The following is a 26,649-nucleotide window of genomic DNA, read 5'->3' on the forward strand; positions in this document are numbered from 1 at the left end:
AGCATACAGCGACTGGTACCATTAGATATGTATAGATTTTATGACTTTATATGGATTTACGTGTCTGGCAAACAGGGATAAGTGTCTTCAGAGAGTATTAAAGACATGAGAAAGGTGTTCTTATCTTTGTGTACAATTATCTTTTAATCTGTGGATCAGTTCTACTTTTATTGGGTATCTCCTCGCTTTATTTGCCTTTACTTCTACGATTATTTGTATTTATTTAGGCTTACATTCTATGGGAAATCATAGTACAATATCTCTTGTTCTCTGGATATCTTCTTGATGGGAATCCATTGAAATTTCCAAAGCACATATCATCCATTAAAAAGCTTAACTGGGCAGGGCCCCCATTGCTTTGGGGGGAGACACTTTCAAAACCGCATCGGAGCAGGCCATAAAGTGGGTCACCAAAACCACAAAACTGTCAGCCACTGCCACGCCACGCCCACGTTACACAGTCCCCCCCAGTCCACCGCGACTGGAGGTGTCTGGTTTTTTTTTTTTTTTTGTAATTTTCAAATTGAAATATTACCGTTTTTCTGTCGTCCATTTTGAACAGATACAAAACCTGTTATGTTGCCCAAAATAACAACACAAAAATTGCATACGCTTAAAAGTAAATATATTTAAAATAATAAAAAAAAAACAGAATTTGAAATTATTAATTGCCTAGCTTTAATCGAAGTGAATAAATTATTTTGGTTCGTCTTCAGGTTCAGACGGGCTGTTTAGTGGATATGCCTGACGTCGATGGAAGCTGGTGGGTAGGCGTGGATGGATTGGCCGAATGGCGCAGATGCAGCAGGGGCGAATCCGTTGTGTCCAGGCCACTAATGTCCGGATAGTGGGGTACACGATCGCGATACGCATTGATGTCGTTGTCGCGATCGGGATCGGGAAACTCGCTGGCCAGATGATAGATGATCTTCTTGAACAGGAACTCCGACAGGTTGGTGCGCAGAAAGAAGAGGAACATCCAGTTGGAGAAGTTGCACTTGTCGATCACCGCAGCGATCTCGTTCTCGTCCACTCTGCCCGGCTTGGCCCAGTACAGCGACCAGCGGGTAAAGGTCAAGCTATAAAATGCATGGGAATTGTCAAAAGAGTTAAGGGCTAAGGGTATACGGGGCTCTAGGGATACTCACTTTTTGTAAAAGAAAAGCGTTAGGAGTCGCCAGACGAGACCCAAAACTGTGACAATCAGCAGGAAGGCATACCAGAACCACAATATCACATAGATCTTCTCGTTCATGATGTTCAAGGCCATCACACAGAGGGTGTCGTGCTCCTGCAGTGATCCGGAGGCGCCAAACTTGAAGAACTTGCACTTGGTCACCTTGGGGAAGACCACATCCAAGGCATTCATCTCGTCCACCCATCGTGAGTGCACGGCCTTCGGACCCAGCGTGAGAAACTCACCGGCCAGAAAGCGATTCGTCCAGGTGATCTGCAACAGCAGATTTACCAGATTGAGCACCTCGGCAAATACCAAATGTGCGCCCCACGACTGATTCAATCGCATGCGATCGATCATTGTGCGACGAATATCCTTTATCCGTTCATCGGCCTCCGCCATCGATGGTATATTCAGCTTGCCGATCCGCAGACTGTCATTCTTCAGGTACTTGGTGAGACCGACCATGCGCAGGCCAAAGACCAAGGCCTTGACCCGTCCGCCCTCCCACTTCTTCCATAGAAAGTGCGGCACATAGAAGCAGAGGGCCTGAAAGAACAGCACAAACGGCACCCACTGATAGTAGCCATGGCGCTTGATTTGATCCTCGTTTTTATTGAACGGTCCGATGCCAGGCGAGAAGATCTCACCATTCTTAAGGGCAGTGTTGTTGTAGTGCTTCACCTGAAAATAGAACGCAATATTTATTGATCTTTCAAAACTATTCACCCGTATATTAAATGTCTGTTAATCATATAAGATAGCCCTAGGTCATATCTTTTGGCAGTCGTTTGGTGACCCCAATTGGGACTTCTACCAGTCCCGTGGTGACCCCAATTAAGACTTCTGCCAGTCAACTGGTGACTCCAATATAGACTTCTGGCATGTGGCTTATGTGTTGGACTTACCACAGTAAAGGTGGGCGTAAAGAAACAGAAGGTATTGATCACTGGTGCAATCACAGCATCGGATATGCACTGGATATGCTCGCCAATGTACTGGCGCGATGTGATCAGCAGTGTGGCCACCAGCAGGATGACAAAGGTCCAGCGATAGTGCAGCTTGAACACAATATTGTCGATGATCACTCGCGTAATATCGAACTTGAGGTACTGCCTCACCGAGCTGAATGTGTTCAGCATTGTGCGCCGCGCTGTTATCTATCTCTTGTTCTAGGTTCCACCTTTCAGCTCCGATTACGATTACAGTACCAAGGGGGTTTTCTCGAGTATTGAACGAGAGGTTTTTGGTCTGAGGAATTGTCGTGGCCTGGCTAGCTCCTCATAACGTTGCTGTTGTCCGCACACTGTCGGGGATTGCAAACTGTTTCGACTACGGTAACGCGCTGAACTGCCCCGCCTGGGAGAGTTGGCGTCAGATTGCCGTTATCAGGAAGGGAAGGGAGCTCCGTTGCCCCAAGTTCTCTTGGCACTAAGACCCACCCAAAAGAGCCTCCCGCTTTCGATAAGACTTCGGCCAAAAGAGCCAACTCGGCTATTTAATTGAGTTTTTGGGGTGTACGAGCGTACGAGTACCCACTCACTGGATATCTTATCGAATGATAAGTATTCGCTCAGGCAGAGAACGTGGGTAGAATGTAGCTTGCAGGTGGCATTCCTGATCAAAATTTCTTCTCAGCGAGAGAAAACCGAAAGAGAATAATACAAATGAGTACATAATCCCGAAAGTGAGTGATCAAAAATGGTTCCCAAGGTAACAAGAAATGGTGATCAATAACCACAACTCATAAATATATCTCAAAGCCATGAAGGAGCTCCTCTGGCAAATATATGTACATACATACATATATGTATTTATGATGTACTTTATGGGATAACAAATGGGTTACAAACCTTTCACCAATTTGTAGCAAACGAAAAACCCCAAAAAAGTGACTGCGTTTGATCCGCATCGAATGATTGAATCATAAACGAAAATAACTGAACCGAAATAATTTGGAACGCCCAATGACGTGGTGGCCAAAGCTAATTCAACTAATCTTATTTTGATCAGCATTTCATTGAGCCACGTAAAAACAAATTACACAAAGGAATGGTAGTTATATTTGGAATTGGATTTTATGATTGTTGTGACTAGTCACCAAGACTTTATTTTTGGCAGAAAAAACGCATGGAAACAGACGGAAAGGGTCATTAGTAGTAGATGCTCCGCTTGCCATTTGTTTCGATTTTTTTCTTTACCAAATTTCCCATAAGCGAACGGATGTGAATGCACACGAAATACGAAACATTTCGGACATTTCCAGGCGATGATGAAAGTGGAATCGAATGACAGAATGAATATTAATTTCCCTTCGCATAGCTCGTGAATCACCCGCGACCCACTGCAGCTCCATTTCCGCCGTAAATTGGAGCTCTACGCATCAGAGGGCCGCCGCTATCAATCTGCAATTGCGATTCAATGATGTCTATGCTAATGGATGGAGGAGGGACAGACAGTGAGATAAATGTGGCCCAATGGAAAGAGGGGGGATATATTTGTGTATGTACATAGCTGTTGACCCAGATCAGTGACGGACAGCCATATACTGTTGTTCTTAAACTTAAGATGGTGAATTACTCGTTTATTTTCTTTGAAACAGATTTCATATCAGCTTTGATATTCGTCATAACTGCATGACTCTTGGTGGGACAGGTGTAGGAGGTCTCTACATACGTCTCTGTGCTCTTTAATCTTCCATGAAATGACAATCTTATCGCCTAGACAGACAACCAGTCAGGGTCTGCTCTTCATTTTTCATTTTTTTTTTATGAGTTTGTGCTTTCTTTTTCATTTCGTTTTGTTTTATTATTCTTGATTTCTTTTTTTTTGTTTTTTTTTTTTGGGTGGAATGTCACTTTTGAGATCCCCACATTATCTGTGTCAGCATACTTTGTATGTATCTCATTCTGTATCTTCACTGACGCTTATCTAAATAGCTCAGCGACTACGACGAATTCATATTTTGTGCTTATTACTTAAGCGCTTAAGAGTCGAACGCTGCCGGATAAGATACCCGTACAGCCGTACAGATAGAGCCGAGAATGGGCATGGGAATGCGTAACCATAAACAGTGACTATTTCACTCTCTCACTCGCTCACTCTCTCAGTGAAATCGTGTTAGTAATTGCCACATTTTTAGATGGTTGACTGGCTATGATTTAGCCTTTTCCTGTTCTTGATTTTCATTGGAAAATTGTTTTAAGCGAAAGTTCATTGAATCATATTCAAATATCAATCGAAATTGCTTCATTAACACAATTGCCTAATGCCCGTACATATGTATATGTACATATTTATTTATCTTTTTTTTGCGTTGGCATTTTCGCATTGATTTCGCATTTAAATGAAGCGAACCGCAATGAAGTTGAAATTCAAACCATTCAAGCAAGGCGATCAACAACACATTACCCTCAGCCACAGATACAATTACACCTCATAAGCAATACGAGAGTCTATCCACAGATACGATACTATAGTAGTGCTCGTACTCGTACTCGTACTCGAATTCGCATTCGTTGCAACAATATTCTGCTGAAAAAGTGAAAGTACGAGCTTTTATTTTATACAAATTGCACAATGCCCTCTGTGGGTGAAGAATGCGATTGATCAGCGATCAAAATCAATCAAAATACAATTACAAAAATGCAACACACAGATTATACCAAAATGAGAGAGCCAGGTATCTAAGGATTGCTTTGATCTGTGAGTTATCCTTACTTTCGATGAGTAGTCTTCATGGGATTTCTGAGATTGCTTTTAGGCTTTTGGAAGCAAACATTTTTTGTTTTCTGACCAAGATTCCAATGATTTTGATCCTGCAATGAATACTGCTTTCAAATCCAGACATATTTTTTCATGGAATATTTAATAAATTAACAATATTATTGCAACGGTTTCTTTGCCTTTGACCTTTGCGAAAGACACATTTTTAGGGGCCTTAAATGGGGCCTTAATTTACCTTTTTGCTTTTAGCTCCCTCCCTTCACACGAAACAAAAAGATGACCTCGAAGACGTTTTTGGGGGGGTAAACGCCACCTGTTGCCAATTATTCATAGAGAACTTAATGGACAATCGTATGCGAAATGAACTTGATTCGATGGCTTAAATGGTGGCGCGGCACACAAAGCGACGCCGACACGAGAAATTGATTAGGCAAACACAACAAAACGCGAGTGTATCCAAGTATCTATAAGATAAGTAGTCAAACAGAGAGCGAGAGAGAGAGAGGATCATTTGCAGTCTCAAAAGCGCTGGCTCTTGAGAGAGCTTCTTCTGTTGGGCCTGCAAAAACCAAGACAAAGACAAAGAGAGATGGAGACAGGCTAAGCGCAGGCGTAGCTTGATTTTATAGTGACGCAGAGAATTTTCGGGGAATTTTCTTGTATGATTGTCCGACATTTCTTGGGCTTCTCATCCCCATTCAGTTGGTGATGACTAAGATCTGGCAATTGGGCAATAAATAAACAAATCACAGACTGAGGGGAGAAATCCCAGATGTTATCGTTCCCATCACATATATTTTGGACATTTTTTTTTGCAATCGCACGAGTTTCATACGATACCATTTTCCACTTTGCATACTTGTGTGAGAAACTCGAGAGTGGGTGATAGGGACCCCATTCGCCATTCCATATGATTTATACACGGGCGTTAGACAATTAAGGCTTCGGTCTCGGGTTTGGTTTTTGATTCGGTTCGTTGCGGTTTTTCTGGTGCTATTTATAGCCCGGACAGTAGCCGTCTCGGCAAATGTATCTTCTACTCGCTCGTATGCCCGCATGTGTATCGACTTAATGGTTTTATAACTGATTTTTATTGGCTCGGCTCTCAGGTTGTTGACGGCAATCATTATTAATTGCCATCCGCCTAATGGGGAGGACTCATTTCATATGATTTAGCCCCCCGTTTTGTCCAACACTACGCGCGGTATTTACCTACATACATATGTATGTATGTATGTACATCTGTTTTGATCAAAAATTCGGCTAATGGCTAATGGAGTTGTCGACAGTCGACTTAGGAGTTGAAGTGCAGAATGAATTTGGAACAGAGCCCTACTTTGGTCTCAATTAATTCAAAGTTTAAATCGAATTTGAATCACAATTAAATCGGCTTTTGATATAGGAAGGAAAGCTGAATTACATTCTGTTTGTATTTAGCGTTAAATATGGTCTAAAATAAAGTGAATTTCATTGGGATTTTGAACTATGTTTATTATGGTATAATGTACAACTTTATTCTAAGATATTTTGGAGTTTAATAAAAAAGTAATAAAGAAGAACAATTTTATACTATTTCAAACTTTAATTTAGTTTTAATCGATTTTAACCTAAAAATAACTAAAAGGAAACGAATATTTTCTATGGATAAAATCATTGTAAATACAGCAGAATTAGGAGATAATAACCTTCAAGAAATCTCATTAAAGAATATTTTAAAATATAATACATTAAAATGGGGTGCCATGATTTTAGAAAGCTAGACATTGCCCCATTTGATCTGTAAGGGTCTTGATATAGTAGAACCTACAAATGTGAGAATCTGAAATGTTTCTCTTTCTTTAGCTCACTCTCTACAAAAGTTTCCTGCACAGATCTGTCGAGATCTTGAAGTTCTGTGATGTCATGAAAGAGCACCCTTATCATTCCTTATCAGCGTTCTAGCAGCTACTGGTACTAATAGTGCCTATGACTATCGCCAGCTATTACGACATCAAGAATACGTTTTAATTATTTTGTTCAATCAAATAAACGCTCAAGGAAAAAAAAAAATGTCCATGTTTATGTATGCACTATATATAACACCATTTATGGTGTAGATAAGCCAATGGATTTCTTAATTTAAAACTCAAGATAGGTTCTTATGGTTTCGTGGATTGGAACGCTAACGATGGGTCGTCCGGTTCAGGGTTTTGGAATTTATGGATGGTGTCGTGGTGTCGGACTCGAAATAAAGAAGAAACAGGTAAACAGGCAACGAACGAAGACAAAGAAAAAGGTAAAATACCAACAATGAGAAGGAGAGCAACATCAACGAGAACGAGTGTAACAGGTAGTCGTCGAGGCTCTGCCCCCCTCTCTCTCACTCTGTCTCTCTCTCACTCTTTCAGGGAAAAATCCCGCTAAATGTATGTGGTATACCATGGAGAGAGAGTCACTCTAATCACGTTTCCTTCCATTCTCAATGCAAGGGACGCACAGGTAAATAAATCGTTGGAAATAATCAGCTAGTGTCTGTATGGGTGTATACAGTGTGTGTGTGTGTGTGTGTGTGTGGGTTTTTAAAGGTACTATAGAAATGTAATGAAAGCCGGGTTCCATCCTCTCTTAGCCTTTGTCTCAACTTTTCTCTCCCGCTCTATCCGTTTCGCTCCCTGTCCATCTCTATATGTACATATACATATGTGTATCTCTTTTTGTTGACTCCAACTGCAACCCCAACCCCAACTCCAACTTCCAACAGCTCCAGCATCCACACACAACCAACACCATTGTACTGCACGACACGACGGGTTCCAAGAACCTTTCGCCCTGCCCCTGCAACGCAAACACAAACACCAGCACACAAAAGAGTTTGAATATGGGAATATGGGATGCTGTCTCTGAGTGGGAGCGCGACATAGATGCTCAACTCAGCTGCAGTTGCAACATAAAGAGCGGCGGCGTTGCCAGACTGACGCACAAATAACATTCCTGGCTGTCATCAGACATCACCTAAGTGATGTGCCTGAGGATAATTAGCTACAGCTGCTGCAAGTTCTTTGCTCAAATTTCCAGGACCTAGCATCACTAGTGTGTCACCCTTCCCCACGTCCAGTCCGCCCAGCCCCCGCTAAAATGAATTGTCACCCTTTTTGGGAGCACAGCTTCCATGACGATGCGATGCTTATGACATGCCATGTTTAGCACGAGCTCTCTCGCTCTCTCTCGCTCTCCCCTGCCTTACATAAACAAGAGCAAACACAAGTCTGGCCTGAGCGGCAGAGAGATTGAGTGGCGACTCAAACAAGATCCACCCCATAACAGCCCGAGCAAGTTACCTGAACGACTCTCACGCGCTGCGCTCTCGCTCTTGCTCTCTCTGTCTCTCTATCAGTACAGCATAACTGGGAGAGAGCAACTAAAATGACTCAAGCGGAGCGCACTCTCGCTCTCGGTCTGCCCTCTCTCTCTCTCCGTGGCGAAGCGAAACGCGAGCAGAAAAACCACTGCCCTCCAGTTTGGGCTGAGAGCTCAGACGAAAACCGATATCCGAAGTGTACGCTTTAGTGCCCGCTGCTGTGTCGGCGTTTTATACTACCTGGGTAATACCGCCGCCAGCCGTCGCCGTTGTCGTCGTTCGTCGTCGTCGCCGCTACCGCCAACACCAGCACCAGCACCATCACCATCGCCACCACCCGACCGCGCGCCCGCCCGCGCTTTTCGTTTGAGTTTGAGTTCGAGTTAACGAGTACGATTGTGTCGCGTCGTCCGTCGTGTGTTTGAGAGCGTGCGCACCCGAAGACACTCCGCCGAAGCCGAAAGCTCGCTGGGGGATCTCTAACCAGAGCGCGCCTGTGTGACCAAATCCAAGACCAATTGTTGATCGTGCCCAGACCCAGACGCAGGCGCACACCACAAAACAAGCGCGCACACACACACACACGCACAGACACACGAATTAAGAATATACATTTTTTTTTACTGTTTTCGCTTGATGTGCATTATTCTTGGGCCGGAGACTGAAGAGTTATGTTGGACAAGTGAGCAGCAGGCCATAAGCAAGATCAGCAGCAGCAGCAACAACAAGCCGTAATTGAAACAGCACGGCAATCGGCCAATCCATCAATCAAAGCAAGAACGAACGGTAAAAGAAGGCAAATCAAAAAAAACAAGAGCATCAACGCAGAAGAGACAAGACCAGCTTCACAATGTTTGACGTATTCGGCTCCGTTAAGGGGCTGCTGAAGATCGACCAGGTGTGCATCGACAACAATGTATTCCGGATGCACTACAAGGCCACCGTGATCATCCTGATCGCCTTCTCACTGCTGGTGACATCCCGCCAGTATATCGGGGATCCGATCGACTGCATCGTCGACGAGATACCCCTGGGTGTGATGGACACCTACTGCTGGATCTATTCGACATTCACGGTGCCGGAACGCCTAACCGGTGTGACCGGCAGGGATGTGGTCCAGCCGGGCGTTGGCTCCCATGTGGAGGGCAAGGATGCAGTCAAGTATCACAAGTACTACCAGTGGGTGTGCTTTGTGCTCTTCTTCCAGGCGATACTCTTCTACGTGCCGCGGTACCTATGGAAGTCGTGGGAGGGTGGACGTCTCAAGATGCTCGTCATGGACCTGAACAGCCCGATCGTGAATGATGAGTGCAAGAATGATCGCAAGAAGATCCTCGTCGACTACTTCATTGGCAATCTGAATCGGCACAACTTCTACGCCTTTCGCTTCTTCGTCTGCGAGGCCCTCAATTTTGTGAATGTGATTGGTCAGATCTACTTTGTGGACTTCTTTCTCGATGGAGAGTTCAGCACGTACGGCAGCGATGTGCTCAAGTTCACCGAAATGGAGCCCGATGAGCGCATCGATCCGATGGCGCGAGTCTTTCCAAAGGTCACCAAATGTACGTTCCACAAATACGGTCCCTCCGGCGATGTGCAGAAATTCGACGGACTGTGCGTGCTGCCGTTGAACATTGTCAATGAGAAGATCTACGTGTTCCTGTGGTTCTGGTTCATCATCCTCAGCATACTATCGGGCATCTCGATCATCTACCGCATCGCCGTCGTTGTCGGCCCCAAGCTCCGTCACCTGCTCCTCCGCGCCCGTTCCCGCCTGGCCGAGAGCGAGGAGGTCGAACTGGTGGCAAACAAGTGCAACATCGGTGACTGGTTCCTGCTCTATCAGCTGGGAAAGAACATCGATCCACTCATCTACAAGGAGGTGATATCTGATCTCTCGCGCGAAATGGTTGACGATGAGCATAGTGCTCATAAGCGACCATTCGATGCCTAAAATCTAAGCGAAGACCAACACGAATACGAACACGAAGATGAAGATGGAAGACTAGGACGAGGACGAGAGCGAGAATAAGAACGGGGCGCTCATCCATTCAAGGAGTGGGCGTGGCAGTGTGCCAGAGTGCCAGTAAGTGTCCCCCACACACATATACCCACAAAAACTCACACACACAAGAAAGCTCCATCTTTAACGTTTACATATATGACCATTCCCATTCCAATCCCCCCCAAAACCCCAAAAACCGAAACCCTCCATCGATCTTAAGACAAAAGAAAGACATTAGTTCGTAGTGATTTAGTTGATAAACCTTTCAATTGATTGTAAACTTTGACTATTATTACGATTATGGCATCCATCCATGCGTAAATTGTAGTTTTTCAAACAACAACAAAAGACACCAACACCCACCATTTTTTTTTTTTTAACCATTATCTTTAGTCTTAACAAAAGCGAACGAACTAAGCGAGATCTTCATAACGACAATAAAAACTATGTTTTCCAATACAGCAAAGAATCACTTTTACACCGAGAGACAGAGAGAGAGAAAGAGAGAGGGAGAGAGAGAGAGAAAGAGAGAAGTTCTACTGGTCTTACGCGCTCATTTAAGCGTAACCCAAGCAGCAACAACCGGCTCTGTCTCTGACTCCGGCGCTGGCTTGGGTCTCCACTTGATTTCCCTTCCAGTCAAAGCGAGATGGCAACTGCGCATGCGCAACAGCCATTTCTAGCTCTGTCCCACTACCAAACACACACACACACACAAAAACACACACACTTTCATAGAGAGGGACAGGGAAAACCAGTTTGACCAGCAGATAGTAGCTGGAAAGATCATTGCCAGCAAAGCAAAAGATTCTTACCAACTTCGACTTCGACTTCATCTGGCATTTGGCATTTCTCTTACGGCTAACCAGTGGATGGTCGAACCTGTCCAAGCCGTTGGGTTGTATGCGTACTGTGAGAGCTCGTTTTGTTCGTTTTCGTTACTGAACTCAACCTGCAGTCCGATCAATTTAGCTAAATTTAAACACTGCAATACTTTAATGTATCATATTACATGGAGCTTAATCTGATTTTGATTTGTGTTAGTCTTACTGGCTGATTTAATGATCGATCAATCACTTTCCATCTCTAGTTATATTTCTCTCCTCACTAGGGGTCTCGTTGCCATCTTTACCGTTTGTTTCTCGCTCCCTGCTATCGCTCTCGTTACCATCTCTAATCACACACACTGCCCTTCAACTCAACTGAAATGTCTCCCTGTCAGCCGCGTAATCAGCATTTAGTTGCTCAATGTCTGCGCACATTTAGTTCTCGGTTCTCCATTCTCTGAGACGACATGCAATGCCAATTAGAAGTTGGGCAATATGTGTGGTCGTGGTCGCATACGTGACAGCTCCAACTAAATATTTTACTTATCTAATCGAAAGAAACGAGGTTCTCAAGAGAGTGAGCGATAGAGAGAGAGGCAGTAAAATCCAAAAAAGAAAAAAAAAAAAAAAAAACTGATAAGATACAGATACAGGGAACACAGCTACGCTACAGATATACAATTGGCTACAGGCTGCCAGAAAAGAGGCTGTTCAGGCTGTTGTGGCTGATGTTGCTGTTGATTGGTGACAAAGTGCTGCCATTAGCACACATTTTCATTCGCTCAGAGATCAGAAAAGATCACAAGATCACAAGATCTCAGATCTCAGATCCAGACCAGACCAGGTCTGTGTCCGTGTTCGTATCCGTGCCGGACTGTAGTTTCATTAATGATTGCAAACACAAAAATACACACAATTCGTCTCGGGGTCTCTGTCGCTGTTTAGCCTCAACAGCTTTTGATGATCATCATAATCAACAAATAAGCGAATGAAATTTTTGTTCTTGCCCTCTCCACATATTAGTATATGTTCATGTTAGTGTGTGTGACCGCCAATTTGGGATATCAATGAATGAATGAATGGGCCTGCCCCGGACCGTACCGGACCGCTCTATCACACCCAGTACACCACCCCCCCTCCCCCACAGCTCCACATGGCCCTACACACAGCCTTTCCCTGGACGAGTCACCATGAATGAAATGAGAAACAGACACGCGAAAAGCTGTTTGCTCTCTATTAAATGTTTTCTGTTTTGCAGTATACCCCGCAATCATTTGAGATCTTGAAAAAAAAATATATTGATCATGTAAAAATCATACCAATCGGACAAATAATATTAAAGCCAGAATGTATGCATACCTTTGGTATTTTAGGCATTTAAAATCGTGATAAAATATATCCACATTTTAAAAGTGAAGCATAAGTACAGATACAGGTATCCAATAGTCGGAAAACTAGGGTTTAATTTTTGTTGTTGTTTAATTAAATTTACTACGCACGCACTTAATTTGTTGCTCTCTCTCTCGTTCGCACATACAAAACATTTCTATGGGGCTTTAATTACATTAATTGGTTTCAATTAACAAAGAGCATGAGAACGAGAAGAAGAATGCCCCTAACTCGTCGCAGATGAAAATCCATACATATCCCGCCATACATCTACGAATATTATCTTAGAACAATGGAGTGTGGAGCAATGCTCGAGTATGATTTATAGATTTATTGCTTCCCTTTAGTTGCAGGTTTGTTTTTTTGAATGGGACTTTAATGATAGTAAAACAGTTGTGGGATTCTTATTCATGGCAGATGTATTGAAAAAAGGAATGAGAACAGACTCAGATACAGATGCAGATCTCTATTATATTATATATTTGCAAATGGCTGTTAATATGATAAGTAGTGGCAATACTCGTTTAATGTATTACAGTCTATGGATATTAAATAGTAGTATGCATACATAAATTCCGAAAAACTGCTGCAAATAAATTAATATATGAATATTTAACTCTGCTATAATATATGTACATGTATGCTGTACGAATTCATCGGAAAGATGTGTCTAGATTTGTGCCTAATCATATACATATGTGCCCCATCCAATGGGACATAAAGATAGAAACGCGCCACAAAAGCCACATCAAACAATTCCATTCATTAATCTTATCTGTTGCATTTTGGAAATTTTTCAACTGTCATTTATCTTAAGAATGAGATACATTTTCCTTGCTCCAAGCAAATGAACTAACACTATTATTTTTATATCATTTTCTTTTTGTAGTTTCACGCCGCCGAAGGTTAAATGAGGACTCTCCAAAGTCGCTGGATGTCAATGTAGATTGAGGCCTTTTGAGCTAATGACGAGCTAATTGAACACATATCAACGAATTCCCTGCTGAAAATGGGATAGACGCAAACGGGGTGTTAGCTAGAGATGCAGTTTGGAGAGACAGCCGAACGTATACTCCTATAAAAAGAAAAATATGAATTAATAATAATAGTACACAAATGAATGTAACATATACTAGCCGAATCCCAGGGGCTGGGGGTTTGGCTCTGCCCCGATGGCGCACGACAATCAGAATTTACATACAAGTTCCGAAACCCCCGAAAATCCCCCTGGGTGAAATCCATTAAAAGACAGGAAAAAAAAGACATTTTTCAACTATAATTTATGGCATACAATGTAGGTACGAGTATGCCGTCAAGGAGCAGCAGCAGCAGCTAACGAATTAAGTTATGGGTTAGAGATATACTATATACAGATCCATATATAATATATTTTTAATAAGCAATTACACAGATATTTATACATGCGAAGAGACATACAATATATATTTACGAAATGCCACATGCGAGTAATATTTATGCTAAGAGTTGTGATCATTGATTAAGACATCTATCTAAAACAAAAAAAACAAAAAAAAATTCGGTTATATACATATGTATGTATGTACATTTATCCATGAAAAAATAACAATAATTTACAAATAGTAAAGTAAAAAACAAACAAAAAACGCCAGCATAAAGAGAGAACCACCCCCTATTGTTAACACTAATATACATACATACATACAATACCATACATACATACATATATTAAATATTCTATTTCAATTTTTACACATATAATTTAGCAATTTTCGCCAGCAATTAGTAATTAGTAATTTTTTCATAATATTAATAATATTTTGTTTTTTTTTTTTGCATATTTTTGGTAGCATTTATATAGTTTAGCGCAATTTTTTTTACACTCACGAGAAATCATCCATAAACGAAGGGAGGAAAGGAGAAAAATCTATATATTTATACAAGAGAAAAAAATATAATATATACATATATACATTAAAAACTAAATGTAAGTGCATTGAAAAGACAAGCAACAAATGAAAGACTCAAAGGCAATATTTAAAAAACAGCTAAAATCGGGAAGCAATAAAAAAAAAAAAAATAAAATAAATAAAAATAAAAATCAATGTTTGTCATTTTTAGGCTAAGTTTCAATTTCAATTCCATATTCTTATGCCTAATTATAATTTTATGAAAATTACTCGAGAACATGATGATTTGTTTTTTAAGATTTATCGTTTGTATTCATTCAAGAACAATTCCATTTCATGCGGAAATAAATGACAGAATAAAACAGGAAAAATCAAAGACCGTTTTCTTATCGGGTGGGGGATGGGGGGGGGGGGGGGTGCGCCAAAAGCAATTACAAAGCCAAACAACAAAACAAAAACAGTTGTCGACACTTCAAAGGTTCTCTCGTTGGAGGGAGGGATGTGGCACGGAGAGCGGGTGGGTGCAGGTTCCACATTTTTTACTGCTGAGAACCTGCCCAAACTTGTTGACTTTCAGCAAACATCGGAACGGGCGTCTCTGGCACGATCTCTGGGGTGCTAATGGTCTTTGACCCACCTGCCTTTTTCACCAGAATTATCTTCAGAACTTTGTTCTCAACGTATGTAGCTGCAGCTGACGTGTGATTTCCCTAGGGATACCGTCTCCATATTTAATTGTACAGAAACTTATCAGAGAGGAATGTGGACAACAGGGAGGCATCTAGGGGTGCCTGTGCCTCCAAGCCTCTTACGAAAGGTGTTGAAATATTAGCGCAAGACATTTCCAATATTTCATTTAGCATACACTTCAGCGGCTCTTCTTTCAGGCGGAAGGTTTGGTACTGGGCTGGGTTCTGTACTCGCACGTATGGCCCAATAAAAGGCGATTACGCCTTCATTACGTGAATCGATCTTAGTCACTTTTATCAGGGTTAATTTGGTGACTTTTTATTTGTTGTTCTGGATAACATCACGTTTTTTTTACACCAAATATTCGTCACTCAGCTCAGAATTGAATTTTTAAAATGTTCTACAATATTTGTTGTACGCTGTATAAGACCCTCTGGGGTCTGGGTGCGCGTTTCCTTTGGGGAAACTGGAGTCCAAAAGTCCATTCGAATAAATAAAAATCTATCATCATCTATCAAGAGCCAGCTACGTAAGAGACACAACCTTAATGGATATAGGATTAATGGACATGGATATGGATAGACGGATTAATTTTTGTTCTGCAATTGTTTTCCCTTTCCGGATTGCGCATTCCGGACAAACACGGCAACGGAATGCTGTAATCGCGATGCGGTGGACCAGGTCGCAAGTATTCCAGCGATTTTATAATTATACAAACATTGCAAATTTATGCTGAACGTAAGGCAATGCCGTAGCCTCATGGGTGAGGTGTTGGTGCTGGTGCTGGTGCTGGAACTGCGGCTGGGGCAATGCGGATTGCTGAGAAGATGTTGAGCAAATTACGGGTATCATATCAAATTGAATTAAGCGCTGCAATTGCCCTCAATAAATAAATACATGCATATGGCATACTCGTATAAATATTACGGCAAGGCATTGCCAAGAAAAGGCGAAACCCAAGTGTGGAATAGAAATGGGTACATACGAGTATGTACATATGTACGTATATATTAATGGAAACTGCGACTCTCTGTCTCTTTCTATCGCTCTAAACGACAAATGTCAAAGTTCTGAATTGATTGAATTGAATTTTTATTTGTCGCCCGCCCCTTAAACATTCCGCAGAACAAAATGTACACACAAACGTGGGAATAGCACGTCTCAGGGTAAACTGTAGATATATTAAACAAAATAAGAGTTTTGCCTGGATCATGGTATCCTATTTGATTTGGTATATCCGAGGGGATGGCTTCCATTTGAGGCACGCCCTCGTACAGCTATCAGGGGCAGGGACAGGGACTCTCATAAATTCTTTACAGGGGCCATCCCATAAGCTACCCACGACCGAGGAGCGCTGCTGCATGACACGCGACACGTGTTTAGGCTGCATTTCATACTTATTTCCAGACGAGCAGCTCCACTTGAATGGATATAAATACCTACCCCATTGGATAATACGTGGGGGTGTATGCACCCCAATAGCCCAGTCCCAATGTACACGAGTATTTCTGGTTGACCTTGCACTTGTAAGGGGGGCGGAGCAGGGCGTTTGTTGTCGTTGTTTTTTTTTTGTTTCTCGCCGGACAATTGTCAAATTAATTTCCCGCAATTTGAACAAAAGCGCTACAAAAAAGCAACCACTGTGGCGATCAATTTCAACAGCACTTCAAACCCAGCCCCTTCCGCCCAAAAACAAGCAGTGGCGACCTCTGGCGGTGGCAAACACCTTACGTAATGTTGTCACGTAAGCGGCGGCTTGTGCCCGTAATCTGTGCGGCGGTTGCTACGGCTACGGCAACGGACACTCGTCTACATTTAATTTTAGACACAATTTATTTATTTAAAAAGTTGTTTTTCGCCGATTTCAACTCTGGTTGTATTTTCTGACAATTCCCCGTGAATCGTTGTCGGGTTTGCCTCCTTTTGTTGCTGCTGCTGTTGCTGCCAGATTTATTGTTATTGCCATTTTTTTCGTGCCATTGTCGCAATTGTTTTTTGTGCCTTTTTTTTGTACTTTATTTCATTGTGTGTTCTGTGGCTTTGTGGAGCGGGAGGAGGAGGCAGCAGATCAGCAGATCGGCAGTTTATTTATCACCTTGCTAAGTAAATATTCTCGACCTAAATCGGTCAAGTGTCAGCGTTGAGCTTCTCCACTACCAGTCCTTACTTCTACTTGCATATTTCTCCATCAGCATTCGTCTTCAACTTCCATATATGTATGTTTAGTTCTTGGGCGGACATCTGCCTTGTTTTGGGGTTGCCATAATGAACTCGAAATATCTTTTGACTGTTCTCTATTCCTGTAATTAGTGCTCTCTCTCTCTCTCTCTTTAAATGTCAGATCTCTTCCAGGAAGACTTGCACACACGTAAAGGGGATGCTCTTGTTTTTTATGTTCTCCAGCACAAATTTTCCGACTGTTCGTACACTTATATATAGTTAGATATATATATAGAGATGTTGTGGACTCTTTGAGTCAGGCGGTAATTAATCAGGGGCGACCTTTAACCTCTTATAAATCGATTAATTAAATGCCATTTGGTGACACTTTCCACTAATTATGTGGCACACAAAAGATACATTACATATACATACATATACATGTATGTGTATGAGGTATACAAATGTCTGTGTATCGATGCCTGGTTTATCAGCTAAAACTCCTGCATTAGCATAGCACACAGATACCGATACCGAGTATCGCTGCGCTGAGTAATTAATATCTTTTTTTTTGTTTATCAAAAAAACTGCGACTTTGTATGCAAATCCTCGGCGGACGGAGTGTCCAAAATGTGTATATGTCAGGTTTAATTTGTTTGGTTTGGTGTTTCAATTTTTTTCGGGGGTTTTTGTTTATGGTGGAACACAATTAAAGACCCACCCGTACCCCATATGACAAAGGGTTGAAGAATCGGCAAGGGAACTGCTATACTGCTATACTGTGTGTGTGTGCCACAAACACAATTTTCGCGCTGCGATTGTGATTATGATATGTTCGGTCGGGATCGGATCGGATCATACCCATGCTTATAATATGCTATGTACGAGTATAGTACGAGTAGTTTCTGGCGTTTTGTTTTGAGTGCAGTTGTTCTGTGTGTTTCTTCTTTCATTCTTCTTCCATCGACTTGCGGAAGTTTCAATCGTTTTTAATGAGCTCCACAGCCAGTGACACACAAAGACCACTTAGATGAGATATGGACTGGGGGCCAATGTACATATCTACCATACCCTTCTCCAAGTTTTGGTTATTTTAGCTGTGGGAGAAATTATAATATTTACCTATCAATTTTAAAATGTTTATCCATAGATTTTCTGCGCGATTGGAAAAGGAAAGTGTTTTCACTTATGTAAACTTTGCCGTTGGTATGCAAATATTTGATTTAATAATATTTATTATTATTAATATTAATTATTAATTATAGTTAATAATTATTATAATAATTAATATTATAATATTATTAATTTTTAAACGAAATTCATATTATTTTAAATTGAATATTTTTCTCATTTAACATAAATATATTTAAAACAAATTTAATATATGTATCATATTAATTTTAATTTTTTTAATTTTTATATTTAGATAAAAGTCTTGGTAAAACATTTATGCTTAAATCAAAGTGAATTCAATTAACTTTCAATATTTTTCTATACAAATATTCGAATATTTAATTTTAATTTCTTTTTACTATGCGCCTGAGGGTAAAACTTTGGGATAAAGCAAACCCATTCAAACAGTAATCAACTACAAATTCCGCTTAAGTTTTCCAAGTATTTGTTGGCAATATTTAAATATGAAATATTGTCTTGTATGTTGCGTTAAGGGTAAGTTTGGGATTAATTGAAGCACCGTTTAAGCAACTTATTGGACCATTAGCAGATATTATATTTAAAATTTCAAGCCCCCCATTTACAGCGAAAATCTATTAGGCATGCAAAAATCGAAGCAACGGGCTAAACTCCTGTAAAATACTATTAAATAATGGTATCCATCCAACCATACCAAGAGCAGGGCATGTACTCATGCACTATGCCCGATAGCATTGCCGATGGATTGCCATTTGGATATGTTTTCTGGCAGTCAAATCCCGCAAATCACCCCCCACCGCCCACCAGTCCAGCAGTCGCCCGCGTGGACACAATCAGCGTTTCTAATTAGATGGCCAGACGTGCCAGCCGAATGCTTATTAGACATTCTATGCCCCCCAGACACCAGAGGAGGAGGTGGCACCGGTTGCTGCTCTGGTTTATAGTTTTCACAAAACGATGTGGGCCGTTCCAATTGACGCTGGCCCGTGCGGTGCGGTGCGGTGCGGTGCTTCCCCGCACCATGGCAACCTTCGTTGCTGCTAATGACAAATGCATGTCGCTCGAATTTGCTCTGTTGCTTGTCTTTCACTTGAAATTTTTTTGGTTATGCCGCCCCGATGGCTCCATTAGCTAACGCAACGCACCTCCTCCCCTCCCTAGCTCCCATCATATTTTCTGGACCCAAAGCTAAGATATATAATATGTAACTAAATTCTCTGAAAATTTTATTTAACGATATTTTTAACACTGTTTCATACGTTAGATTTTCGAGTTAATAAAAGTGTAAGAAATATATACCCATTTCCAAGATTAAAACATTTTTCTGCGATTTTTTGATTTAGAGCGGCCTGTGTGAATTGAATTTCGGTTTGGTAAAAAATTAAACAAAAAACACTGTAAAAAAAATAAATTAATAATAAATAAGTAAGAAGAATAAGAAATAATAGAAAACTAAGGTATTTGGAAATGTTTTTTTTTATTGACTGTTGGTATAGATATATAAATCCCATATATAGAAACTAAGTACCGGGTGGGTATCTATCTTCAAACAGAAACATTAGGAATTTATTTTAACTAAAATACATGCCAGTGTGTCTATTCTACTGCGAGAAGATGAAAAGTAATTTCGGTATGTCATATATTCATAAGTTTCTATATGCCAGAAGAAGCAGAAGAAGTACCACGCCATTGACGTGACTTTAATGCATTTTAATGGATACTTTTCCGTGATTTACTTAATAAAAACCGCATTGAAAATTCACCTTTAAGAGTATTTCGTATTTCGTGTGTTTATTTCGATTTTGTCTTGTTCAAACATTTCAAATGCAAAGTAGATCAAATGCAAAGCATCACCATGGTTGATGGGAGGAGAAGATTGCAGGCAGTCTGTGGCAATCACTTAGCAGGGCGTTAGAAATAGAGTTACTTGGATGGGATAACGAGACAGAGTCGACAGCAAGTACAGTCATACATGCGATGACAAGATGCCTATGCCCTGAGAAGTTGAGAAGAGCTGAGAAGAGCTGCAGCTGATGGTGATATCTGTAGGTTTTTCCAAGGAGGAGATTTGCTGTTGAAGGTGAAATCTGTGAGGTTTCTCCGCCCAGAAGTTTATCTGTGAAAAGGCAGCTAAGCTGAGGGAAAAGATCTGTGAGGTCTCTCAGCGTGGATCTGCTGTATGGGAGCTGAGGGAAAACCCCAATAAGGTTTCTATGCGAGGAACTTCAGACTGTGGCTTATGTGAGCAAAGTTCAGCCAAGGGATCTGTAAGGTTTCTCAGTGAGAAAAACAAAAACAGTTTGTAATGAGGTTTTCGAGCAGCATCTCAGCACAGGCGCATTCATGAGGCTTGTTCAAAAGTAAATTAAATTGCTACAAATATCTATTAAATGTGTTGGCCCCGAATTACCATAAAATTACGAGTCAAATTCTGCCCGCTGGCTGTGGAAAATGCAAATGAGATGGAAACAATTTATAATCGATCCGTATGAAATGTGCTATCAATTACAGCAACTAAACGAGAGAAATGCTTATGGGGAAACGCCACTAGTGGGGCAGGGGAGTGGTGGTGTGGTGGGGCAGTGTTGCCAGAGTGAATGGAAGAGGAGTGGAGGGAATGGAAGCCATAGGAGGGCCATAACGAAAGACTTAGGCAACGAACCTGAATCAATGAGCATTTCGGGGCAGGCTCTCTGCTCCATGCTGCCATGCTGCCATGCTGTGCAGCAAATTGTGCCCCCCTCTCAACTCAACCATCTGCCCACCAAAAAGAACTCCATGGCATAGCTCCAAATAGGCATTTCCCACGCTTGAAAAATGGCAGTCAAAGCCAAACGGAGCTGGAACGAGATTGGGGCTCAGACCAGTCAACTCTGGTCTGGCCAGGTCTGGCATGGTCTGGTCTGGTCAAGAGATCTCTCTGTGGATCTGTGCCAGTCTGTGTGTGTGTGTGTGTATAACATGTCTAGCCATAGCCATGGTCCTCGCCTTGGCTTGGCTTGGTCGACGGTTTTGGTGGCGCTTGTTGGCTACCGTTGCACGCCGCACCCAAAACACTGGAGCTAGAAGCTGCAACGTCTAAAATGGTGGAGGAAACCGGTTCCCGGCTCAACTCCGTCGGGACACAGAAAAATGCAAGCTATATGGGGAGATAACAAGAGAAAGACAGTCAGCAAGCGAGAGAGAGAGAGAGAGAAAGAGAGACAGTGGTGCCTCTAGATGATGGATTTTCGCCTGTTACTTTTCCTCAACTCATAAAGCTCTTGTGATCGTTCCAACGGATGCTGCGGATATCCAAGAAAATATATATTGAGACGTTCTCAGTTCAGTCAAAGTGACACGAAAAAAGATTCGGGGGCCTTCAGAATGTAGCAATTAAGTTCACCAGCTTGGGGCTGTTATTTCATGCTCGCTCTATCTCAGTGTTGCTTAGCCAGTTAAGGGTGCAGCAGTGCGAAATTTACACAGCAACATGCAAGAATATATTCATAGAAACTCAGCAGCGGTTGTGCCACGAACTTTATGCATTGATTTGAATACTTGCAGCAATATAAATTGGCAGAATTGTGCATATCCCTCTTGCCAGTGCTCCACTGTGGCTCATTACATACGAGTATATAATGCACTTATATACAGCACACATAGCGATGCATATATATGTATGTATATGCAAACTGTATGTATGCTGTATGCGGTATGCGCTGCTAGCTGGCCGGCTGGCTGGCTGGCTGGCTGGCTGGCTGGCAAAATCAAGTTTTGCATTTTCATTTAAATTTATTGGTTTTCTGCGTTGTCTGTTGCCATGGCATGCCTTACCTTGGCTTGCCACGCCACACCACACCATACCACACCACTCAAAGACCAGACTAGCAACTACGTTTCCAGTCAAGTATTGAGATTCGATTCTTGCTTCTTTTATTCCCCATTCGTTTTGTTGCGGCTCTCAAACATGGCCGACGCGCCACCGCCACACAAGAACAAGAACCCCACCAACATTTGAAGCCATCGGGCTGTGGCTCTTCTTTAATGGACAGAGCAAGGAATGGATGGATAGATGGATAGTTAGAGATAGCGGGGTGACAGAAAACAAGGTATTTGGAATACGCTTAAGATGTACACTTAATGAAGGCTGGTTTGCGGTTGCCTGGCCGGTTAGGATGGACGCCATTCGTTTACATTCGCACTTGAAACTTGCCCGCCTTTGTCAGATATTTGACGCCCTTGAAGGGCTTGTACTTCTCACCGTACATGTCCAGGCGATTCACCTTCAGACCGGAGACGGCCAGCTGCGATATCTGGAATTGCACATTCACCGATGGATTGGCATCGATGTTGGTCGTGCCCGGTGTGATGGACACCTTTTGTTTTTTTTTTTTGATTGGGAGAAACAAATGTTAGATATTTAATGGATATATACCGCCAGACCTCATCGTTAGACCTTACCGATCCACGTATATTGGGCAGCTTGGAGACATCGATGCGGCCCACATCCCAGGACAGCGTCTTGCTGACCGAATCGAACGTATATTTGCCCTGATTCGGCGTCAGCAGGCAATTGAGCACGCACCGGGGCATCGTTAGCTCCAGCCGCACTTTGTCCACGGTGCGTCCCAGTGTGTTGCGTGGCCCAATGGTCAGATCCAGGCGGCCCTGTTCGCCCGTCTTAATCGAAAAGTTGTGCCGTATGTAAATGGGTATGGCCACCACCGACTGCGAACTAATGTGATAGGACATCAGACGGAAATTTCCGTCGGGCGGTATAAAGGAGAGCAGGCGCTCGGCCTCCCAGCGCTTGAACCGCACGCACGGATGGAACGAGACGTCGTCGAAGAGGCGTGGATTCATAAAGGACAACGTCAGATCCGGCATGCCCGACAGCTTGATGCAGCAATCGATCTATAAATTTGTTGGTTCAATTTCTGCTACTCGCACATTTCAGCGCAGAGCTTACGTGTCCCTGGATTTCGGCAAAGACAGTGGATCCGGACTTATCAATGATGGCGTCCACCTCCTCGATGACATCGAAGTAGGCCTCGTTGTTCGTATACCGCACACCGCTCCGTCGCCAGGGTATGGCCGACAGCTGGCCCGAGGGCAGGATGGTGCTGACACTGCAATGCAAGATGGAGGAAATCAATGGGAATGGCGGTGAAGGTTCGTTCAGGTGATGGCTAAACGGACTTGCTCTTGCCGGTGACGGTGTTGGCAATGGTGCGGAGTATATTCGGCGGCTTGATCAGCTCCTTCAGGATGTTGCTCTCCGTGGCCAGGGGAAAGCCGTTGTCCAGCATCTCGTCGAGCAGCTCATAGACGACCACATAGTTGTCCTTGATCACCGTCTCCGAGCAGTCGCCAAAGTAGTCCTGGAATGTGTCCACCACACGGTGCAGGAATTCGATCACAAAGAGTGGCGGCACCTCCTGCTTGCAGGCGGCCACCAGGGAGACCGCCTCCCGCTGCACCGTGATGAGGTAGTAGTGGGGCGTGGCTATCACCGGCGGCACATCCTGCCAAACATAATTAACTTTTCAGTACGTGGCAGAATCACTGATGGGGGGGGGCTTACATATGGTGCAGCGCGCTGCGCATCGAGGAAATATTCGCAAACGGATCGCGAGACGACAGACCGCCAGTGCTTCTCTAGGAACACCTCGCTGGTTGGGGGGAGAGAGGTGGAATGGCTGACACTTGTTTGTTATTCATTCCTGGCTTAGGCCGCACTTACCCCCCGCTGTTAACGATAAACAAACTGTGTATCATATTTCGGCCCAAGTTGTTTACAATTTTTTCTTGATTCGCAATTTCGGGCAGTGTTGGCAAGCGCACACAATACCCTAGCGCTAGTATTTAAATACTAAAAACTGTTTGAATAAAATACTCAAGAGCGCTACCAGACCGCGTTAACCAACCAGCTGTTATAGCGACGGTACAAAAAGCACAGAACTTTTTTAAAAAATTTAAAAATTCCCAGCTAACTTGCTGAGTTTCCGTTAGCTGCTTCGAGGGCAGACAGAGTTTGATGGATGCTTGAATCCGCAGCGGCCAAAGCAGACAAACGCCCGCGCACATTAACCGCCAGCAGTCAGCACGAAATTATATAATTCCCCCTCGCTGCGGCCAGACACATGAATCTATATAGCGGCTCCGTGCGACGTCTGCTCGACAGTTGGCCCGGCAAGCGACGCTTTGGCATCTACCGCTTCCTGCCGCTCTTCTTTGTGCTGGGCGCCGCCCTTGAGTTCTCCATGATCAACTGGACGGTGGGCGAAACGAATTTCTGTATGTGCCCTTCCCCGCCGTTTTCTGTGCATCTGCGTCTTCTGTCCCTGTCTAATCTGGGTATTTTCCGCTTGCAGATAGTACTTTTAAGCGTCGCCAGGCCAAGAATTACGTGGAGGAGCAGCAGCATCATCAGCAGCAACAGCAGCAGCAGCAGCAGCAGTAGTCGCATAACTGAGGGAATCATGCCCGCTGGCGTGTCGTGGGCTCAATACAGCAAGTTCCTGGCCAGCGCAATGCTGGCCATGATGGCCGGATCCCAGGCGGTGCATCTGTACTACAAGCCGCTCGAAGATCTGCCCGTCTACATAGAGCGCGAGCAGAAGCCGCCGGCCAATCAGGCAAAGGCTGCGGACTAACCACCCCCACCCATAAACTACAACTATATTCTGTAAGAACTATTGTATTGACTAATGCTAATTAAATTTCACTTGTTTGACAGACAATTCCAGCGTGTGTGTCTCCTATTTGTCGTGAACCTTGCGGTGGTTCTTGAGGCACGTCTGCTGCCGGAATCCCTGGCCACACACATCGCACACATACGGCTTCTCGCCAGTGTGGATGTATTCGTGGTGGCGCAGGGTTTTGCGCGAGGCAAAACACTCCGAGCAGTACTTGCAGGCGAAGGGCTTCAGCTTGAGGTGCACCGCTCGGATGTGGGCCTCCAGCTCGAACTTGCGGGCGAACAGCTTGCCGCAATGCTCGCAGGGCATCTTGTCGGTGGAGTGCATCAGCATGTGCTGCAGCAGCATGAACTTCTTGGCCATGCGGCGGCCGCACACCTGGCACACGTGCGGCAGGAGGCCCTCCTGGTCGCCATGCTGCTGCATGGTGTGGTAGCGCAGGGTGTAGCGGGAGTGAAAGTGCTTCTGGCAGAGCTCGCAAAAGTGTTGCTCGCTGCCGCTGTCCCTGGCGGCCACCTCATCCTCGGTGGGGTGCTTGGTGCGTCGGTGGTAGTTCAGGTTGGCCGACTGGTTGAAGGTGGCCCCACACTGCTCGCAGATGAACTTACGCACCGGCTCCTTGGTGCTGTGCTTCAGTCTTTTGTGCTTCTGCATGGCAATGGAGCTGGTGTAGACGCGATCGCAGCCGGGCTGGTCGCACGGATAGCGGCGCTCGCGCGTCGCATGGATCTCCTTGATGTGTGTGTAGAGGCCGCCCATGAAGCTGTAACATTTGTCGCACTGGTCGCACTGGAACGGCCGCTTGCTGCCCTCGTGCACCTTGCGGATGTGGGCGGACAGGGTGAGCTTGTGGGCGAAGCTGTGCTGGCACAGGCTGCATTTCAGGCTGTTTCTCGCGCCCCGTGAGGTTCGCTTCTCCGCCTTGGCCTCGTTCTCCGTCTGGCCCTGTCCACTTTCTGGCCGTGTTGCTGCAGCAGGCTCGTCGATGGGATCGGGATCTGGGTCGGGGTCCGGTGGTTCCAGGCTGTGCAGCGACTCTTCGTCCTGACCCTCAGTTGCTGGCTCCTCGTACACAATCTCGAACGAGGGCTCCGTGCACTGGTCCTCCTTCAGCAGGTCCAGCAGCTGGAGACGGCACTCGATCGCCCGCCGTCGGAACTGCTCGAAACGCTGCAGTTCTTGACGACAGGGCGGGCACAGCTGCTGCGGCAGCCACTTCTCCAGCTGGAGCTCTTCTTCCAGCGGCCAGTCCAGGTGTTGGTGCAGCAGATGCTGCAGCTCCTGGCTGTTGGCCACCTCAACCGGATCCTGTTCGCTGTCCAGCTTCAACAGGCAGGTGAGACAGTGCTGCTGGGCCGTCTCCCTGGTCAGTTTCCGGTTCATCCTGCGGCCTTTTCCGCGATATAAACAAAAAAAGTTCTCTTGTTCTATACCGAGGTTGAAGCTTTAGCCCACTGAACCCCCCTCTATTTAAACAGTAAAAATCCCTCAAATAAGCCGTGAAAAAAATACTGTTTGTAAATGCTCTATATAGCTCTATTCTCCTCTTTACTTACAAAACAAAAATTAGCACAATATCTTTCACCTGAACTACGCTAAAATTATTCTAGTTTC

The 26,649-nt window shown here is 43.8% G+C and overlaps 6 protein-coding genes across 6 annotated transcripts; 3 read left to right on the plus strand and 3 right to left on the minus strand.

Moving 5' to 3' along the window:
* Positions 1 to 636: 636 nt before the first annotated feature.
* On the minus strand, positions 637 to 2,540 carry LOC111066321 (innexin inx7). The gene is made up of 3 exons (XM_022354830.2): positions 2,086 to 2,540; positions 1,149 to 1,861; positions 637 to 1,079 (listed from the first exon to the last, which is right to left on the minus strand). The coding sequence occupies exons 1-3, from the start codon at positions 2,317 to 2,319 to the stop codon at positions 719 to 721; spliced, it is 1,308 nt and encodes a 435-aa protein (XP_022210522.2). The 5' UTR covers positions 2,320 to 2,540; the 3' UTR covers positions 637 to 718.
* A 5,869-nt stretch (positions 2,541 to 8,409) lies between these two features.
* LOC111066323 (innexin inx2) lies at positions 8,410 to 14,641 on the plus strand. Its single transcript, XM_022354832.2, has 2 exons — positions 8,410 to 10,326; positions 13,351 to 14,641. Exon 1 carries the CDS (start codon positions 9,091 to 9,093, stop codon positions 10,192 to 10,194), a length of 1,104 nt encoding a protein of 367 aa, XP_022210524.1. The 5' UTR covers positions 8,410 to 9,090; the 3' UTR covers positions 10,195 to 10,326; positions 13,351 to 14,641.
* Positions 14,642 to 22,346: 7,705 nt separating this feature from the next.
* Positions 22,347 to 24,189, minus strand: LOC111066291 (AP-3 complex subunit mu-2). Its single transcript, XM_022354770.2, has 6 exons — positions 24,078 to 24,189; positions 23,919 to 24,006; positions 23,534 to 23,859; positions 23,304 to 23,463; positions 22,796 to 23,248; positions 22,347 to 22,710 (listed from the first exon to the last, which is right to left on the minus strand). The coding sequence occupies exons 1-6, from the start codon at positions 24,110 to 24,112 to the stop codon at positions 22,525 to 22,527; spliced, it is 1,248 nt and encodes a 415-aa protein (XP_022210462.1). The 5' UTR covers positions 24,113 to 24,189; the 3' UTR covers positions 22,347 to 22,524.
* A 51-nt stretch (positions 24,190 to 24,240) lies between these two features.
* Positions 24,241 to 24,804, plus strand: LOC111066292 (small integral membrane protein 4). The gene is made up of 2 exons (XM_022354771.2): positions 24,241 to 24,631; positions 24,709 to 24,804. The coding sequence occupies exons 1-2, from the start codon at positions 24,478 to 24,480 to the stop codon at positions 24,795 to 24,797; spliced, it is 243 nt and encodes an 80-aa protein (XP_022210463.2). The 5' UTR covers positions 24,241 to 24,477; the 3' UTR covers positions 24,798 to 24,804.
* Positions 24,270 to 26,484, minus strand: LOC111066290 (zinc finger protein 708). Its single transcript, XM_022354769.2, has one exon. The coding sequence runs from the start codon at positions 26,416 to 26,418 to the stop codon at positions 25,096 to 25,098; it is 1,323 nt and encodes a 440-aa protein (XP_022210461.2). The 5' UTR covers positions 26,419 to 26,484; the 3' UTR covers positions 24,270 to 25,095.
* Positions 24,817 to 25,077, plus strand: LOC111066293 (protein BRAWNIN). Its single transcript, XM_022354773.2, has one exon. The coding sequence runs from the start codon at positions 24,817 to 24,819 to the stop codon at positions 24,988 to 24,990; it is 174 nt and encodes a 57-aa protein (XP_022210465.1). The 3' UTR covers positions 24,991 to 25,077.
* Positions 26,485 to 26,649: the final 165 nt, after the last annotated feature.

The sequence above is a fragment of the Drosophila obscura genome, unplaced genomic scaffold (assembly GCF_018151105.1).
Source record: "Drosophila obscura isolate BZ-5 IFL unplaced genomic scaffold, ASM1815110v1 contig_165, whole genome shotgun sequence".
NCBI classification, from domain to species: Eukaryota; Metazoa; Arthropoda; class Insecta; order Diptera; family Drosophilidae; genus Drosophila; species Drosophila obscura.

Bases quoted from the DNA above. Each gene is read 5' to 3' on its own strand.
- LOC111066291 (XM_022354770.2), bottom strand. From the start codon at position 24,112: ATGATACACAGTTTGTTTATCGTTAACAGCGGGGG. The intron at 23,464-23,533 runs GTCCGTTTAGCC...CTTGCATTGCAG, and splicing joins ACCGTCACCGGCAAGAGCAA to TGTCAGCACCATCCTGCCCT. The intron at 23,249-23,303 runs GTAAGCTCTGCG...ACAAATTTATAG, and splicing joins TTGCCGAAATCCAGGGACAC to ATCGATTGCTGCATCAAGCT.
- LOC111066323 (XM_022354832.2), top strand. From the start codon at position 9,091: ATGTTTGACGTATTCGGCTCCGTTAAGGGGCTGCTGAAGATCGACCAG.
- LOC111066290 (XM_022354769.2), bottom strand. From the start codon at position 26,418: ATGAACCGGAAACTGACCAGGGAGACGGCCCAGCAGCACTGTCTCACC.
- LOC111066292 (XM_022354771.2), top strand. From the start codon at position 24,478: ATGAATCTATATAGCGGCTCCGTGCGACGTCTGCTCGACAGTTGGCCC. The intron at 24,632-24,708 runs GTATGTGCCCTT...TTCCGCTTGCAG, and splicing joins GGTGGGCGAAACGAATTTCT to ATAGTACTTTTAAGCGTCGC.
- LOC111066321 (XM_022354830.2), bottom strand. From the start codon at position 2,319: ATGCTGAACACATTCAGCTCGGTGAGGCAGTACCTCAAGTTCGATATT. The intron at 1,862-2,085 runs GTAAGTCCAACA...TTCTATTTTCAG, and splicing joins TTACGCCCACCTTTACTGTG to GTGAAGCACTACAACAACAC. The intron at 1,080-1,148 runs GTGAGTATCCCT...TGCATTTTATAG, and splicing joins ACGCTTTTCTTTTACAAAAA to CTTGACCTTTACCCGCTGGT.
- LOC111066293 (XM_022354773.2), top strand. From the start codon at position 24,817: ATGCCCGCTGGCGTGTCGTGGGCTCAATACAGCAAGTTCCTGGCCAGC.